Source organism: Hydra vulgaris, chromosome 09, assembly GCF_038396675.1.
Source record: "Hydra vulgaris chromosome 09, alternate assembly HydraT2T_AEP".
Classification (NCBI taxonomy): Eukaryota; Metazoa; Cnidaria; class Hydrozoa; order Anthoathecata; family Hydridae; genus Hydra; species Hydra vulgaris.
The window spans coordinates 31,191,705-31,211,503 of NC_088928.1; the positions used below are offsets into that span (position 1 = coordinate 31,191,705).

The following is a 19,799-nucleotide window of genomic DNA, read 5'->3' on the forward strand; positions in this document are numbered from 1 at the left end:
TTCCAGACGGATAGAGCTTTGTTGACATTTCAGTAAAAAATACTAAAAAATACATCAACAGATCAAAAACAATCCTACAAGCTATATAAAGCAGTTAGTGTACTGCCACCAAACCTAAAAGAAATTCAATATGGTCATGCTAGATGGCTCACTACTGGTATGAGAATAGTATTTAAGTGGACAAGGAAACATGAATTAACTGAGCAGAATTAAAAAATCTAGAGTTACTTGCCTTATTCTGTTTACAATTTTATTCTAAACTTTTTTTTGACATGAAAGTAAAAGACAACCTTGAAGATTCTTTCTATCACATTCTTTCTCAATAGAGAATTCTCAGAAATCAACCTGATAGGGTAAAAAAAAATTGTGACATAATTTAGCTTATAACTGGATGTATTCCCTACATCCAGTTAAAAGCTTGGTATGTAAACCATAAAAGTATTTTAATCTCTTTGATATTCAATAATAATTCAGAAGACTGCTACTTTACAGTTGACAATATTTAAAAACTAAGGGGTAATAATATCCTTGGAGATAAGCAAATTAAGTCTGAACTTTGTAGCACTATTCAAGAGCTAGTTAAATGGGAAAAGTTGAATGAGAAGTACAAGAAATTGTTTTATTAACACCTTTATTGACTTTTTTTTGTTAAAACTCATACCCAAAGTACCGAACATGCTGAAAAAGTGACAGTACCATCTATGTTGGTAGTTAGACCAGATGCAAGAGATGGGTATATTAGAGCTAGAGTTCAACGTAAAGAGTTGTTACCTGTGTTTAAAACAAACACAAATATTTTATTAAGCTTTTAAAGTCAATAGACTTGAAAGATATGTTAACTTATTGTTATTTTAATAGTGTTTTAATAGTGTTCTCAAAATATCATTTGGGTAAGATATGGATAAACCACCTGTTGCCTACAAAATAATTTTTTAAATACAATGAAGGGTATATTTTTTTAAAATAAGATTTTACATAGTTTTAATTTCTAAAAATTTAAATTTGGGTATCAAAACTTTGTTAGATAAAAATTTTGGAAATGATATATTCTTATGTAAAGTTAAGTTTTACATCTTTTCCTAAGCTTTTAGAATGAAAAGAAATTCCTGATGTACCCTAGTACACGTACATTGACTGGCTTAAATAGGTAGAACATGCAGGAAGTGTACATACTTTAACTGAGGATTATATAAATAAATAAGTATATATATATCTATATATATATATCTATATCTATATATCTATATCTATATCTATATCTATATCTATATATATATCTATCTATATATATATATATATATATATATATATATATATATATATATATATATATATATATATATATATATATATATATATATATATATATATATATATATATATATATATATATATATATATATATACAGTGGGTGGCCATTGAAATAGGGCCATCACGTTTTTTGTTATATTGTCAGCATTAATTCACCTTTCAAACGTAAAATTCACAATTTTTCATAATTATTTACAACATTATTACAAATTATTGTGTAAGCAACACTATTTTGTTGCTAGCAACACTGTATTTTGCATGTTTTGATAAGTAAAACCGTGAAATTGTGTTCAGTTACCATTTGTAGAGTGCCGAAGCTTGTTGTGTGTGTGTTAAGGATCTTTCTTCAAACGTTATTTTTATTTCAAACCGAGTATTTTTCAAAATTTTAATTTTTAAGTGTTTTATTAAGTGAAAGACTTCTTCTGAAAGACAATGAGGCAAGACCAATACATTATAAATAAATGAAATAAAATATGAAATACAATATAGAACTATTAAACACACTTAAATTAAATAAAAATAACTACATGATTTTTTACTACTAAAATTTTCACGCATTTAGCAATCATCAGGTAAAAAATACACTGTTTTTTTCGTTAAAAAATATACTCAATAAACATCGTGGCGTTCAAAAACAATTATAAAACTATAACTATTTGGTTTGGTTTTTTAATCAGAGTCATTAAACATTGCAGAAAGTCCTTGCTACTTTTAAAAACGAAAAATGGAAGAAAAACTTAGCACACGACTGCTTTGATGTCACAATGGGTTGTTTTGACGGTGCAGAAGTTTGTGAACTGGTGGGCCTATATTTATTAGACTCACTATCTAAAATAATAAATAAAGAAGATGTTGGGCTATATCGTGACATTGGTCTGATGGTACTTCGTAAAAAAACTGGATCACAAATTGATAGAATACGAAAAATCATAGAGTTATTAAAATGATCGGTTTTAAAATAGAGATCCAAACAAACCTACCCGCAATCAACTTCTTAGATGTATCCTTTAACTTAGAAAAAAGCTCCTACCAACCTTTCAAAAAACCAAATGAATATCTATGTTACATCCCCTCTGATTCCAACCACCCTCCGCAAATAATAAAGCCAATCCCTACCTCTATCAACAACAGATAATCACAAAATTCCTCAAACGAAAAAACATTTAATTTATCTATACCAGAATACGAAGATGAATTAAGAAGAAATGGCTTCACTAATTTTAATTTAAAGTATAACGCCCAAAAAAGAGAAAAAAAGACAAGAAAAAGAAATATAATATGGTTTAACCCCCAGTACAACTTAAGCGACAATACAGTAAAACTTAAGCGACAAACACTTTCCAACATCCCACCCCCAAGTAAACTATTCAATCGAAACACTATCAAATTGAGTTACAGCTGCACCAAAAATATCGAAAGTATAATAAAAAGCCACAACAAGAAAATTAGTTCAGAAAGACCAAAAGAATACCCACCCTGCAATTGCATAAAGAAAGAAAACTGCCCTATAATAGGAAAATGTAGAGCCTCTGATGTTATTTATAAATATATAGTATCCCCCCTAACACCCCAGAAAAAGTATATATTGGCCTAGCAGAAAGTGAATGGAAGAAAAGATGGGCTAACCACAAACACTCATTCACAAATAAAAATATGAAAAATTCAACCACCCTTTCAAAGTATATATGGCAGATAAAAGAAAACATAAAAATGACACCAAAATTAACTTGGTCAATAATTAAACAAGTCCCGCAAATAGCAACGTAACAAAAAAATGCTTGGTTTGCCTTCATGAAAAACTTGGCATAACATCATACAAAGGTATGCAAAAATTATTAAATAAAAAAACAGAAATTATACCTAAGTGCCGTCACAAAAACAAGTTCTTGCTTGACAACCACGAGCCCAAAGATTAAAAAACCAAACCATGCTCGCAAATAGTTATAGTTTTGTAATTGTTTTTGGACGCCACGATGTTTATTGAGTATATTTTTTAATGAAAAAAACACTGTATTTTTTACCGGATGATTGCTAAACGCATGAAACTTTTAGCAGTAAAAAATCATGTAGTTAATTTTATTTAGTCTCGTCAAAAAATCAATTATATAGCTCTGATATCATTCATCGAGCACTCTTGCTGAATATATGCTCACAACAAAATTAAACTTATATATATATATATATATATATATATATATATATATATATATATATATATTTATATTTATATTTATATATATATATATATATATATATATATATATATAATATATATATATATATATATATAAACATAAGATAATATATATATATATATATATATATATATATATATATATATATATATATATATATATATATATATATATATATATATATATATATATATATATATATATATATATATATTACCTTATGTTTGAAAGTGAACAAAACATTAAACATTAACATCAGGTTTCTGTTAATCAATTTGAAGCAATATAAAAAATCTAACCTCAAAATTTGTTTTTAAAGGAGATCCAGTAAACTTTTCAAAAAGCCAAGCTTCAAACCCAGCAAATATATAAAAACTTTCATCTATAAGGAAACTCTTCACATTTTTTTTTGAAACACAAGTTGCGCCATTTAACTTAAAAAAAAAATTGAATTAATCTGATTTAATGAAAATGTTACATAAAAGATATTAAGCTTTTGTTTTTAAATAAAACTTACACATGACTCAACCATAGAGCAAATTAAAACATCTTCTTTTAAAATAACACAGCTGTCCATAGCCAGCAGAATTCCATATTTACAGCAATCTTCAAAAACTAATGTCAAGTCTGCAAAAAAAAAATATTTATTTTAGCAATTATATTTGATATATGTCAATAAAAATTTAGCAAGATCTTATGTATAATATATAAAACGCATTATGAAAATTTATAGAAAACTTTCTCCATTAGGCCTCATACATCACCTATATGCAATATAAATTAATCTTGTTTATATGCAACATCCAAGACCTAGAGGGATTTATATAAGCTTATAAATCAGAGGAATTAGTGAAAATGATTTTTAAAGGGAATCTTACAGTTGAAGTAACAAGTAATTAACTCCACCTCCCTTACCCCATTATATAAATGAATTGCTTTTTATTAAAAGGGCTCAAGTCAATATTTTTATCAAAATGAGTTTGCTATCATTTTATATTGTTTGAAGATAGATGCAATAGTTTGTTAAAAGGGATTTTTTAACTCTATATATAACAACACAATAAACTAGCAAACATCATCAACGTTTTGTTGAAGGTGAGTAAGTCAATATTTGGTTTTTGTTAAAAGATCATGAGTCAGCTAGAAATTTTACTCTTACACAAGACATTTGCTAGACGCTCCTGTTCATAACACTTCTTCTAACTGTATTTGATTTGAGTAATAAACTATCATTTTTTAGTGTAAAGTTTTAAACAGCTTGTAATGGATGAGTTAATAAGTAGAAGTTATTAATCTCATTAAGTTATTAATCGTTCACCTCAGAAGAGAAAAGCTTGTTTAATAGTGATTACAATAGAAATAAAATCTAACACATCATTACATCATTTTGTTTTGACCAGTTTGGAGATTATGTCAGAGAGATTAATCATGGTGGTTTAAGTTTGCCTAGAGATATTATTTGCTCTTTAAATAGTTTATTTATACATTTTATTTCATCATCTGTACACTTGTGTCTGTCTTGTTAGCTTTTCTAACTGTTTTTGGATGGTATATGGCTTTTAAAGATTTACCAATGTTTCAAAAAAAGATTGTAGAATCCTTCCCAACATATTTTTTAACAATTATCTTTATTCCCCGCATTCTTCAAAGGAACCCAAATGGAAATTTTAAAGTTATCTTGTGGAAAATTTTATATATATTTTATATTACATATAAATATATTATATATACTTTAATTGTAGTTTTATTTTGAAAAGTTATTTTTAAATATAGATTTTGAGTATTTTGCACATTAAAAAGCGGTTTTTTACTATATTATATCTAATGAAATTTGGTTTGCATTTATTATACAATTTTTTTCATTTTGGAGGTTGAATTCATTCATTTGTTTCAAAAAACTTAATTTATGACTTTTATATAACTCATTATATATATATATATATATATATATATATATATATATATATATATATATATATATATATGTATGTATATATATATATATATATGTAAATTATGTTAGTGTATTTTACAAATAGAGTGCTCAATGTTCTTAAAGAACAGAGCAATAATTAATAATTAACTCTTCCTGATGATCCAGCCATGGTGAAACTCCGAGTTTAAGATAAAAGTTAGATAAGTGTTTTTTACTAATTTTATATATATATATATATATATATATGTATATATATATATATATATATATATATATATATATATATATATATATATATATATGTATATATATATATATATATATATATATATATATATATATATATATATATATATATAAAAGTTATTATATTGAATTATTAAGTACTTAATAAGATATTATTATATTTAAAATATTAAGTATTTAATAATAAAAATATCATATTATTGGTGTTGTTAAACATCTCTAATAGAGCTATTATGTTTATTATAGTTTTCATTTTTTATTGTGTATGTATAATTTATATAAAACTATAAATATTGTGTATGTATAATATATAAAATATATATAATTTAATAGAATATAATATATTCTATATTATATTTCTATATTATAGAGCTGCTCTATAATATAGAACTATAATATAGAATATATTATATTCTATTAGATTATATATATTTCAGCAAAGCTTAAAATATCTTTTTAAAACTTTTAAAGGTGTTTTTAGTATGCAATCAAACATTAATCTAACAATATAAGAAAATTTAAAAAAAAGCACACTTTTGAAGAAATAAATGTTTTAGCATGGTTTCTTTTAAAGTAATTGCATATGCATTTGTTTGAACTAAAATTTTAAATGCTTTTGTAAACCAATGTAAAAACCATGCTTTAACATACTTTCTTCAATTGAGTACTTAGCTATTAAACTTAAAAGTAATAAATCGCATAATTATCAGGAAAAAAATTAATGCGTTTGTTTTTAAAATTTTTAAGTGAACTTCAACATTTTCTTAAGTAAAAGTAAAGAAACGTGATGTTCGTTTTTCTGGCTTTTTTTTAACAAACATTTGCATCTCATCAATTTGTTATGCCCTGTATATATATATATATATATATATATATATATATATATATATATATATATATATATATATATATATATATATATATATATATATAAAATTTATATTATGGTAAAACAAGTGACAGACCTTTTTACCTTCTTCATTGAAATCGGATTGATTATTAGTTAGGATATCAAAATACAAATTAATCTTTTCGTTCTGACTTTTATAAACTAAATAAAAAATAAAAATAATACATCATACTGCTGTTATTTCAAAACCTATACAATTGTATCTATTAAATATATACAAGCATGCAGATTTAGCTGCCTATTCCTAAAAAAATCAGTCAATTTCATTCTGCTGAGCCAATCCATAAATATCAGTTGATATAAATGTTCACTTAATGCGCCTGTACCAGTTGTGGACAGGAAAGGCATGCAATCACACTCTATTCCTGACCATGTATTTATTATTTTTTTGCGATAACTTAACCACAGCTTTTTAGATTTTTGAAAACTTTTGAAAAATGTGCTAAATAAAGTTTAAGGTAATAAGGCGAGAAACTGCTTTTAAAGATTGTATGCTATAAAAGACATTTATTTATATTATTGAAAGATATATTTTTTAAAAGTATATTTTTTATGAGTATAAGTGTTTTTAAAACAATTTGAACAATTAATTTTATAAACAACACCGAAAATGATTTTTTTAATAAACTTTTTGATGAATCCATAAATTTAAAAGTCGAAAACATGTTGCTTTTTTTTGTAAACTATTTAACTATTTAAACTTTCTAAAAATTTTTTTTACACTTGAACGCTTTTAAATAAAGTTTTAAAAAGTTATTTAAAAAAATTATCATGGAATATGAAATAAAACTTTTATTTTAAAAGTTTTTTTTTTTAAACAATTTGTATTCCTAATTTTAAAACCAACGGCGACAACGAATGCATTTCAATAATTTTTTTTTTTAAATACTTTTTGATAATTTAAATAAAGCTAGTTTTTTATTAAATGATAATTAGATGTAAGTTTTTTTTAATTTAAAAAAGTTCGCCTAATATTATAAAAACAAAGATCGAAGTTTTATAGTTCGTCGCGTTGGTTTGAAAAGGTTATTAACTGAAATTTTTTGTATTAGGAGAATTTTAAAAAAATCTTTTAATTTTTTTTAAATGTTTAATTAAAATTATTTATACTATTATTTTTTTATTTGTTTATGTATTTTTTTTTTTTGATTGATATATAAAAGTACATGAATAAATAAAAAATAATCATATAAATATTTTTATTTAGACATTAAAAAAAAAGAAAAAAAGATATAATTGCTATTCTCCTAATATAAAAAAAATCAGACACTCGTCAAACCAATGCGATGAAATATTCAACCTTATTGTATATAAGATGCATATAAAAAATAAAAATAAAAGATAAAGAAAATTAAATATAAAAAGTAAAATAAAAAATTGAAACAAAATTTCTTTGGCCCTTTAAACTCAAGTTTAGATGAAAAAATAAGTACAGATCAAATCATAAACAATAAAACAAAATCTCAATTACTAATATTACTAAATATATTAATAAACTTATAAATATCATTAATATATTCTACTTTTAAAATACCATCTATAATTGGTAAAGAGAAATTTTTTTTGTCAGAAATAGCATGCAATCGCACATACATACCTCTATGCATTTATATAAATGTATACATTTATGCAAATAAAAAATAAAATATGCAATATATATTTTTTAATAATTTAAACAAAATTTGTTTATTGTTAATCTTGTTAATATTGTTATCTTTAAGAAGTAATTTGTTACTTTTTTAAAAAAAACATTTTATGTAATTTAAAACAATCTGAAAAGGTCAAAGTTATAAAATTATTTTTTGTCAGGTCATAAAGTCAGGTCAGGATTATCCTGTTACTGGTAACATGTAACCCAGTACAACATACTTCTTGTCCTGCAGCCTAGTAGGATATGCCTTTTTAGGCAAAGGCTAGAAGAAGCCAACTCGTACTTAAAACACCCCCTGCTTTGGGACTCTTGGTTGAGTAAAGGCTAGAGATGGTGTCTTGATAAAAATACTTATTTTGGGCAGATGTTAAACGTATCCAGCTACTGTCTTGTAGAAGGCTTCCTAGGCAAAGACTTTAGGGGTAAGCTACCTTAAAGCTGACTGGAATTCTTTTCGTGATTTTCTTCATGATGACTCTTGGGTAGAATTTTTTTGTCAAAACAAATGTGCTTCTTACATAACTTCTTGGATTCAGACTGACATGGAATCTTTTATTCTGTCTTAACAATTCCAAGCCAAGCCTCACTCTTTTTTATGGCTTTCCTCACATTATGCTGCTGCAATTTCCAATGGAAACCATTACTTCCATATCTATCAGCAAAAAAATTCTCCAGAAAACAGATGTCTGTTTACTATTGCTAAAAACCATTGTAAAAAGGTTTTGTTTAATGCTAAAGCTTGCTATACTCAGGTCATAAAGTCTTGTACTTCATTTCAAAAATTAAGCTCTTGTGAGTTCTGGAGAATCATTAATAGTATCTATAATACGGGCAAATCTGTTATTCTACCTCTCTTGTATAGTTCGATTTTATCATTTCACCTAAAGACAAAGTTGAATTGTTTGGTAAGAACTTTTCATCAATATCATCTCTTGATTCCACTAGTTGCATTCTACCTGATATAGTCGACAAACACGTTGATTTATTTCTTGACATTCATATCACTCTAGCTTCTGTATCTAAAGTGATTTCCTGCTTAGACTCTAATAATTCACAAAATTTAGAATTTAAGCAAGAATTTCTTTATCTTTATCAGATTCTATTCTTTATCTCAAATCTGTCCTTATATGGAATACTGTTGCCATATCTGGGGGGGGGGATCTTCAAAAGATGCCCTTCCTCTTTTAAACAAGGTGCAAAAACGCATTGTAAACATAGTTGGACCTGCTCTTGCAGCCACTTCTAACCAAATATTATAATGACTAATGTCTTTAAACTTTTTTTTCTTTCTTCAAATTCTTCAATGCTACAATTGAATGAAGTGCATTTTTTTTACATGTATATCTGTAATTCTTTCACATTTTTTTTTTTTTTTTTTTTTTTTTTTTTGTTATTCACCTCCTCAAGGCTGATAAAGCCACTACAGATGAGGAGGCTACTTAATAGTGGTTATAACCCTCTCTCAACTTTATAACTCCGAAACACGAACTTTGACGAACAAGGCCGCTGCGCGGAGAAACTAGTTGAAACTTATATTTTATGTATGTCAAAAAACTTTTTTTCAATAAAACAAAATGTAAAAAAAGTGTTATCTAAAAATAAATCTAAACTCACTCAACTAAGTGCATTTTGATTATACATGCAATTGCTTATGCATATAAAAAAGTTTTTTTTTTTAATCATATGGCATTTTCATTACAAACAAATTTTCAATAGGATTGAGGTTAGGTTAAAGAGGCCTACAACCTTAATGCAATCAACTGCTTACAATCCTAATCTTCATGTAATCTTAATTCTCATTTAATCAACTTCTCACAATTCTATTGTCATGTAATCAACTGCTTACAATCTTAAACCTATTGTCATGTAATCAACTGCTTACAAACTGGATTTTCTGTAACAGGGGACTACATCATGCTGAAATTTAAGTATTCAAAATGTTCATTAATATTTCTAGTATTTTTTTTAGTATAACAAAGTTTAGTATGGAAATTTATTAAGGTGTAAGGAGAAAAACCATAAACCGTAACTTCGATTGGCTAAAATGGCACTCCAAATCATGATTTTAAGCAAATGTTTTAAAGTATAAAGTGTATATAGTTGGGTTGTATCAGTGGCTAGGCAGATGCCTAACATCCTAACATTTGTTAGAAGAACAACTCAACTTTTGGACTGAGTCTTAGACTGAGATTTTCTTACTCCCATTTTCTTCTTTAGTAAATTTTTTGTATGGAACACTGTTGTTATATTTGGGCTAGTTCTTTTAAGACCTTCTCTCTTTTAGGCAAGGTCCAAAAACACATTGTAAATACTGCTGAAACTGCTCTAGTTGCTAGATTTTAATCTCTTTACCATCATCCTAAGGTTACACCTTTTCTTTTCTACAAATACTACCATAATCACTGCCCAAGCAAGCATCATCATTACTAGTCACAACATTTTACTTTTTTTTTTTCCCTCAAAAATCTCATGTTAAAAAAAATTGAAAATTTTTAAATTTAAAAAAAATTAATTTTTTTTAGATTAATAAAAAATTTTAATATCAATTAAATTTTTGTAAAAAATTGTTTGTAAAAAAAAATTTTTTTTTATCTATGAAAAATTGTCTTTAAAATCAAAAAACTATTTAATTTTTTTTAACAAAAAATTAAATAAATTTAATGTAAATTAAACTAGATTGTAAATATTATATAAACAGAATATGAAGAATAGAAAAAACAAATTTTGTATAATAAACCACAATATTTATATGTAATAGGGTAATATCAATAATAAGAATTACCATAATCTAAAATTGTTTGTGCTCTTTCAGCAAAAATTTTTCTTGATATTGGTGAAGCCTTAAGCAAATCAATAAAATACCAGTTGAACAAATAGGAACCAACATTATTTTTTCCTTTGTTATCGTCACTCTTAAAGTGTTCCTAAAATTTATATTTTCAAAACACTTTTTTATGCAATAGTATCATTATATAGATTATTTCAAAATAAAATTTTATTTGTTTTAAAAATCTAAGAATTTTATAAACAGCAATTTTATAAACTGCCTTTAATAATAACAACAGACTAAGGTCTGGGAAAGAGTGGTTTGATCAGTGAAGAAGAATGTAGTGACCAGTTAAGAATGTAGTGACCAGTTAAGAAGAATATAGTGACCAAAAAAATGTGATTTTATGATTTTTATAACAGACTTTTATACAAATAAAAAAGAGGATCCAAATTATGTAAAACAACTGAAATAAATTAAAATTTTTTAAGTATTATCCTATTTTCTAAAAGTTCTCTTTCTCTCCTTTACAAAAAAAATAGTACAAATCCTAAGTTTTACATCAACTAAATTTAAATTAAAAATATGATACATTATTAAAATCTTAAAAAATAAATGAATTTAAAAAAAATAATTTTAAAATTACCAGAAAAAGCTCTTGATCTAGCAATTCATATTTGCATAGTTTCTAAAAGTAAAATTTTTTTCATTAAATTGAAGTTCACTTGTATTTATTTGACTACATATTTTTATTTGCATTTTTTATTTTTATAATAAAAAAACAGACACTTTCTTCTATAAAAATTGTAATATAATTACTTTCTCTAAATTTTTTTAATTTAAAACATTTTTAAAAGTATTTTATAAAATTATTTACAATAAAATTTTAAAATACTTCAAAAAGCATTTTATTTACTTTATAAATAATTTATTTTTCCATATACAGGGAACAACTCTATTAAAATACAGTATTATACCATCAAACCATCCAACCATACCAGTATCAAACTCAATATCCAATACTAGTCCATACCAATATTAAACCATCAAATATACAAAGAACTACAAAAAATGTAATCCGCTTACCTTAATAAAAGTTGTTGTCAACTAAAATCACCATAAATAAACTACATTTTTTTTAAAAAGTATTCTTTATATGAAAATGCAACTTTCTTTTGTTATTGGAAGTAAAAAATGGAAAAAAAAATTTGGGGACCCAACCTTATTTATCAAGGGTGGGTCGTCAAATTAAAACAAATTTAATAAAATTCCAAAATAGATATATATAAAAGAACATTTTAACGATCAAAAAAATCTAAGGATTTAATATATGTTAAACGAAGTTACTAACTTTTGTTTTGAAATTATTTTGTTACTTACAAATTAATTAATTTGTTGTGATACTAATAAAAAACAGACACACAAAAAAAGATAAACATCATCTTAATGATGTGAAAAAAAATATTGAAGATTTAAACTTAGTTCAAATGGTATTAGGCATAAAGACGATTCAGGAATCTAAATGATAGAGAGAGATATTATTGACCTGGTCTCATGGGATAATCCTTTTCCAAGAACTTTTTCAAAAATTATGGCCCTTTTTAAATTTATTTCAAAACTACCAAAAATTGCATATTAGCAGAATATTATGATTAAAGAACCAGTATACTTTAATTAGAGAAAGAAAACTCTCTTTATAATTTGAAAGAAAACTCTCTAATTAGTTAACTCTCTCTAGTTCCTTTTTTTAAATGTAATTCACCTCCTCAATGCCGAGAAGGCCACTACAGGCGAGGAGGCTAATTAATTGTGGTTATAACTAGTGATGCACTTTTTTGGCCAATGCTGATAACGATGGATGAATTAAATACTTGGACTCAAATTAGAGTCAAACCATTATTTTAAAAGATATTAGAAAAACACAGTTAAAAAAATATACATTTTTTAGTTTTTTTTACTATAAAAGTAAACTTTCAAAAAATAAAATACAATTTTCGAGGAATCCTTTTCATTTCTTTTTTAAAAAGAAAATGGTACTATCATAAGCAGTTTGTTAGAATTCTTTATTAATTTAATTGTAATTTAGAAACAACAATCATATGTTGTTAAGATATCTAAACTATTTTTAGATAATTAAGTTGTTTTTATAATTATTTTATTTTGTGATGTTCTATCCCCACCATGTCCCTGGTAGTACTGCGCTAAATTTGTTTCTCGACTCAGCGGTCTTTATTGTCAAGGTTTGTGTTTCGAAGTTATAGAGTTGAGAGAAGGTTGTAACCAAATCTAAAGTAGCCTCCTCAATTGCAGTGGCCTTGGGGAGGTGAATTAAAATAAAACAAAAATAACAAATAAAATATAGAAATATAGTAGGCTATACTTGAACACATAAAGAAAACAATGCTTAAATAGGTTACTTTTAAGTATAACAATAGAACAACACAAAATAAAATTATTATAAAAACAACACAATGGTAGTAAAAGTATAAGTACATTCAGCTGTTAAATTAAAGCTTATAAACATCATCTTGAGAATAAACAATATTGCCTGTAAACAAAGTCAAAATAAAAATTTATCAAAAAAATTTTAAGTAATGCATAATGTATAGTTTATTTATTATTTAGTTATTATCATAATGCAGGATAAAAATATTAAAATACCATCGGTTGGAAAATCGGAAAATGAGGCCGTTGCCGATACCGATTGTGCAAAAAGTTGCGATTAAGCCGATGCCGATACCGATTAATCCGAACATCACTAGTTATAACCCTCTCTCAACTCGCGGAGAAACATGTTGAGCGTAGTACTACCAGGGACATGGTGGTACTACGCTCTATCAAACTTGGAAACTGCTTATGAAGCGAGTGCTCTAGCACTACACCGCTACCTTACTTAGAAAACTCTCTATAGTTCTAATTAAAAAGAAAACTCTCTATTTTTAATTTGATAACTCTTTCATACACGCATACATACATACATACATACATACATACATACATACATACATACATAGATATGTACGCATGCATGTATGCATATATGTATATAGGGTATAAAACAAATAAAAATATAAATATATGTAAATATGAAACTTACGTCAAAAAGTTTTAACAGCCTTTCATCTAGTGAAGGTTTTGTCAAACTAGATGCTTTCTTTGAAGAATTTCCCATTCCAGCATGTAAAAAACATCAAATTTAGTTCCGGAAATTGGATATGAACATACTATACAACTTTAAACTCAAAAAACTATATTAATTTAAACTGTTTTATTGCTTTAGTAGAAAAAAAGATGCAAAAGAAAACATTAAAAATTAAATCTAAAACATCAAAACTACAAAGTTTTTTAAAACAAGCATATAAAAAAAAAACACTGGTAAAAATTATTGCAAAACTAGTTTATTTCTAAGTAGAGTAAAAAATTAGCAGATATTTAATAAAATTTTTTTAAAAACAATTCTTTAAAAAAACTTTTTGCCTCAATAACAATCTAATTTTTGACTTAAAAAACAAAAAAACAAAACAAAAAATAATTTTTTTTTAGAATAAAGATTATAAGTATTAAAAATGTATTGTTACATCATAAAGCTTTAATAAACCTATTATTTTATAAGGGTCAAATCTAATCCCAACAAAATACTTTAGTTTTTCATTATGCTCACATGATGATTGTATTTCTGCAATTATTCCTTTCTGAACCACTATACTAATAACTCCAATGTGCAAACCTTTTTTCATTAGAATTCCATCAACACAAAATTTAGGGCTTTTACCATATGTCCAATCCCATGCTTTTAGCAAATCCAATTTATGGGAAATAGGATAATTAATTGGGTGAACCTGTGCATAGTTACTTATTCTTTTGTATCTAATATGGTAAAATTCTGTTAAATTTTTTACAAAATCTGCAAAATCAAATCCATTATAAAACAAATTCTTGGTAGGTGAGGAAACACTTTGCGTGGCATTAGTTTGGATTTGTGAGAAAGAATTCTGTAGGACTTCACTTAAACAATTAACATTAGTGTTACACAATAAAGTAAAATGATGATATGCATTGTTTAAGCCAACTTTTGCTGCACTACCTGAAACTTTAAAGCGTTCAAATATAATATCATCTTTATGATTTATTTTAAGATTGATCTTATAAACTTCTTTAAAAAATTCTACAATAAAATTCAAGTTTTCTCTTCTATTGTATAACTCTCTATTACTAAAAACAGTAAAATTTACATTTCCTAAATCATGATAAACAGCACCACCCCCACTATTACGACGACAAAGTTTGATATCGCTTTGTTCAATTTTCTTTAAGTTGACTTCTTTCCAAGGGTTTTGATGACGACCTATCACAACAGAAGGAGTGTTTCTCCATATGAATAAAATTCTATCAAAAACATCAAAAGAAACATTTTCATAAATATATTCTTCAAATGAAATATTTTCATAAACACAATTTGATAAAGATAGCCAAACTGGTGATTTCTCTAGAGTAGCTGACAGGTTACCATTGCACCTTTTAAAATTTTTTAATAAACTCCTTGTGTTTAGCATTTCTTATTTCAGTAATTTAAAATTTTTAAAAAGTAAAAAAACAATCCCAATTTAATATTCTATTTATAAACTTTATATACTTTAATATAACTTAAATTTACTGACAAAAGTTTCTTTTAAACAATGTTAAATGTCTCCTTAATTTATAGAAATTATCTAAAAAACAATTTTTTTGACTAAAAACCTTTTTTTATTGTAGCCAATAGCAATTTATTTTTTATAAAAAGAAATTTAAATTCTTTTTTAACTCTTTTTTAGGATGAACATTTTGGATTATGACAACAACTTTTTACAAAAACAACTCTATGCCTTATGATGACAACATTTTAAAAATATATATATTTGTATTGTAAAAATAATCGTAAAATTGAAAGAAAAAAAAGAACAAAAACATTTCTAAACTTCCTAATAAATATATTTATATTTATATATTTCATATTGAATACATTAATAACTAAAACTAAGAGGTCGTGGGGTCATAAACTCTTTAACCATTTCATCTGTAACTAATTTACGCCTTTCAATGTGTTGCGCTACAAGGGGTTGCAGTACAGCAATAAGTTCTTTTTTTATTTCACCAGTCAACAACTTTCCACTTGAATAGTCCTGTTTATAAAAGTCAGAGAAAATTAATCTACTGCTAAATAAATACATACATGCATACATATATATATATATATATATATATATATATATATATATATATATATATATATATATAATATATATATATATATATATAATATATATATATATATATATATATATATATATATTATATATATATAAATATATATAAATATATATATATATATATATATATATATATATATATATATATATATATATATATATATATATATATATATATATATATATATATATATATATATATATATATATATGGTATTATGACTTAATATCTAATTAGTACCTCTTTGATTTGCTGCAACTTTTCATCATCATCTAGAAAAAATGTTAGATACTGAAATGGTATATCAACTGATATATCTCCTCCTTTTAAACGATGTTCTTCTAGAGTTGATCTTCCACCAGAAAATGCATGTTTGTTTATCTATAAGATAATGAACTTAAAATAAATAAGATTTTTGACACAAATTTTTATGACAAACAAAACTATTATGAAACAATATTTTTTAAACTCTTATAATTATTATATTTAATTTTATAAATAAATTAAAAAACAACTTTTACGGTTTTAATAAAAACAGTTTTGTCATTATATTTTTTACTTAAATTTGTAAAAAACACTCTGATAAACTACCTACAAATTTAATATCAACAATTTTTTTAAATTGAAAAAATAACTTAATAAAAATACAACCTTATCTTTAATTTGCTTAGCAGAATCAGTTAAAAAGATAGATGAATTTGGATCACTGCTACTCATCTTTGTTTTAGCTCCTTGAAGCGCAGGAAAAAATGTTGAATGTAATAACGCAGGCTTAAGATAGTTCAGTCGAGGAGCCACATCACGAGTCATTCGGAAATAAGGGTCCTATGTTTATGAGATATTTTTAAAATCATGTAGAGTTTTACTTTAAAAAAAAAAGCAAAACAAAACATTTCAGAAGATTGCTGAGAAAAAAAAAAGCAAAAGAAAATAATAATTAATATTATTAAAAAATATTTAGCAAACATACATAAGTTTAATTATGTATTTTGAACAGCAAAATGTTAATTATTTCATAAACATTTCATAAAAAATGATGACTTTGTTTTAGTTTTTTAGCTTGTTTTTAAATAGTTTTGTAATTAAAAGGAAAAAAAAACTTTTAATTTAAGAAATTTCACAACTTAAAAACATTACCTGATCAATTGCACAAGGAATCAGGCAAGGAATATTGCTTTTGCCATTAAAGATTTGTGGGAATGTACTAGAAAAACTTGGGGCAGCTTGAATGGCAGGAAAAGATATTTTTCCTAAAAAAAAAAAATTGCAAAGCATTTTTCACGCATCAAGATGCATGATAAACATTTCAGAATAACAATTGTTATAAATGACTAATTAAAAAACTAGTTAATGTTTTCCTGATTCCTATAATCAACCTGATAATAGAAACCAGGAAAACCATAACTAGCTTTTTCTAATTTACCTCGAAATATAATCTTATTTGAACTAAAAACAGGTCTCTTTAACTATTTTAAGTGTCAGTTATGCTTACCACTCTAAATATTTATTAATATTACTATAACAAGATAAGAAAGAGTTTCGAGAAAATAATATACCTATTTAAAAATGAATTTCTAAAAAAAGTGCAATGATTGCTACTCAAATAACTCTTTTGAATATTATTAATGATTTGTATAATTCTTTTAGGGCATTATTTACGATTGCTACACAAATAATTCTCTTGGAAATTATTTTCATGTTAAGGAATTCTTGTGTGAATGCTTATAAAAAACACAGCACTAAACATAAGAATTAAGTATACAAGAGAAAACAACAAATAGTCAAAAATTATATAGATTATATAGTATAAATGTTATACTTGACAACATTATTCTCATTTAAGCAACAACGATAAAAAAACATTTCATATATGTATGTGTGTGCTTGTGTGTGTGTGTGTTCAATTTCTTATGAGATAATTAAAATAAAAATAAAATATATAAAAAGTATAATGTATCCTTTTCTTATATTGTAAACATAACAACTAATAAACATTTATTCCAATTTAAAAACTACAAAGCATACTCATGTTAAATTTTACACTTACGAAAATTGTATTTAACAATAAACTAGCTAGACCCAAAAAGGTTGTGTAATTTTGTTGGGTGTGAATATAGAGTTTGTAACTTGGTTGGGTGTAGAAAACAAATTAAAGTAGTATGGCTGCACAAGCGGACTTTAAACACTTGTAAAGTGCTCAACAAAAAATAATAAAATAAATATATTTAAAAAAAGTGTTAATGAAGATACAGGGTCTGAATTCACAGTAAAAAATTTGGTGAAAGGCACAACAAATGTAAAGTTACATATTTTAACAATAAAATCATTCATTTTCTACAATTGTTTTTGTATGGTTGCTAAGGATGGCTTGCCATTCAAAAAACTTTATTTATCAACTGATCTTTACAGTTTACTACATGCTAATGGCTTTGAAAACATTTCTAATCCCATATAAGTGCAAAAAAACTGTTATGGATTATTGAAAAAATATTTAAAAAAAAGATTCATGAATTGCAATCTTCAAAAGCACAAGTTATTAAGTTCAGTTAAATTTTGGACAAGGGGATGTCATTATAAAGTGGATGTTATTGAGGAACTCGTTGTGTATTAATGTCAATGTTCATTGGAAAGTGGATGTCACTGAATGAAAAATTTTCATGCTAATGGTAAGTTATATAATCTTGGCCTTATTCAAGTTCACAGAAAAATGCCTGCTGATGCATGTTTAGAAACTTGAAGTCTAATTTTGGTTTAAACCTTGATTTAAAGCACTGTATTGGCAGAACTACTAATGGAGCTGCAGTAATGAAACAATCTGGACAAATTTCTTATAACACATTATATACTATAAGTAGCACATAACAATTAACTAGCCATAGGTAAAGTTTCATTTCTACTACAGAGCAAGAAAATTAAAATACCCCAATAACTAATATAGATGAAATTTATTCTGATGAGGAAACTGAATTTGGTATAGAAATAAATCTGGCAATTGATATATATTCTGAAATTCATATCAACTAACACTGATACTTATTCTTTGATAGAAAATTCAGAAAAGTCATGAAAGTATTAAGAAAACCTCGTACTAAAAAATTATTCTGTTTTACAAAAAACATATACAAGACATGCTTGGAAAAGAAATTATTTATTAGTTCTAGATTCTAAAACCAAGTAGAACAGTCTCCTAGATATGCTTGAGTAACTTTACAAGTTGCGAGATTAAGTAAAAAAAAACTTGATCCATTTGGAAAAAGACTTGAATTTTTGTTTTGCAGTAATAAACTTATTATCTGATAGTCTACTAATATAGTAGTTGATCTGGTAACTTATTATCAGTAGCATTATCTGGTATTATCAGTAATATTGACGTTTAAATTTCATTCTTCAATTTTTTAATGGTATTTAACCGTTTCAGCCATTGGATGACTTTATTAAACAGCATTATTAATCAACTTATATTTTTGGAAAACTTTTTTTCCAGGTTAACAAATATAACATATCTGGAACTCTTGTTAACTTCTATTTAAGC

The 19,799-nt window shown here is 25.1% G+C and overlaps 3 protein-coding genes across 5 annotated transcripts in view; all 3 read right to left on the minus strand.

Annotated features, from left to right (window-relative positions):
* Positions 1 to 14,306, minus strand: part of LOC100202453 (uncharacterized) — a 52,472-nt gene extending 38,166 nt beyond the window's left edge. The window contains exons 1-6 of one of the 2 annotated variants that reach the window (XM_065805340.1): positions 14,118 to 14,306; positions 11,667 to 11,708; positions 11,036 to 11,177; positions 6,666 to 6,743; positions 4,028 to 4,137; positions 3,810 to 3,944 (exon numbers count right to left, since the gene is read on the minus strand). In XM_065805340.1, the coding sequence (XP_065661412.1) occupies positions 3,810 to 3,944; positions 4,028 to 4,137; positions 6,666 to 6,743; positions 11,036 to 11,177; positions 11,667 to 11,708; positions 14,118 to 14,192 (582 nt within the window). In that variant the 5' untranslated portion in view covers positions 14,193 to 14,306. The remainder of the gene's footprint in view (positions 1 to 3,809; positions 3,945 to 4,027; positions 4,138 to 6,665; positions 6,744 to 11,035; positions 11,178 to 11,666; positions 11,709 to 14,117) is intronic. The other variant, XM_065805341.1, reaches the window with a different exon arrangement.
* Positions 14,307 to 14,538: 232 nt separating this feature from the next.
* LOC100198886 (lipoyl amidotransferase LIPT1, mitochondrial) lies at positions 14,539 to 15,620 on the minus strand. The gene has a single exon (XM_065805342.1). It carries the CDS (start codon positions 15,571 to 15,573, stop codon positions 14,581 to 14,583), a length of 993 nt encoding a protein of 330 aa, XP_065661414.1. The 5' UTR covers positions 15,574 to 15,620; the 3' UTR covers positions 14,539 to 14,580.
* A 346-nt stretch (positions 15,621 to 15,966) lies between these two features.
* Positions 15,967 to 19,799, minus strand: part of LOC100201243 (tryptophan--tRNA ligase, cytoplasmic) — a 34,907-nt gene continuing 31,074 nt past the window's right edge. For both annotated transcript variants that reach the window (XM_065805346.1, XM_065805345.1), the window contains exons 7-10: positions 17,405 to 17,517; positions 16,919 to 17,092; positions 16,508 to 16,648; positions 15,967 to 16,179 (exon numbers count right to left, since the gene is read on the minus strand). In XM_065805346.1, the coding sequence (XP_065661418.1) occupies positions 16,021 to 16,179; positions 16,508 to 16,648; positions 16,919 to 17,092; positions 17,405 to 17,517 (587 nt within the window). In that variant the 3' untranslated portion in view covers positions 15,967 to 16,020. The remainder of the gene's footprint in view (positions 16,180 to 16,507; positions 16,649 to 16,918; positions 17,093 to 17,404; positions 17,518 to 19,799) is intronic.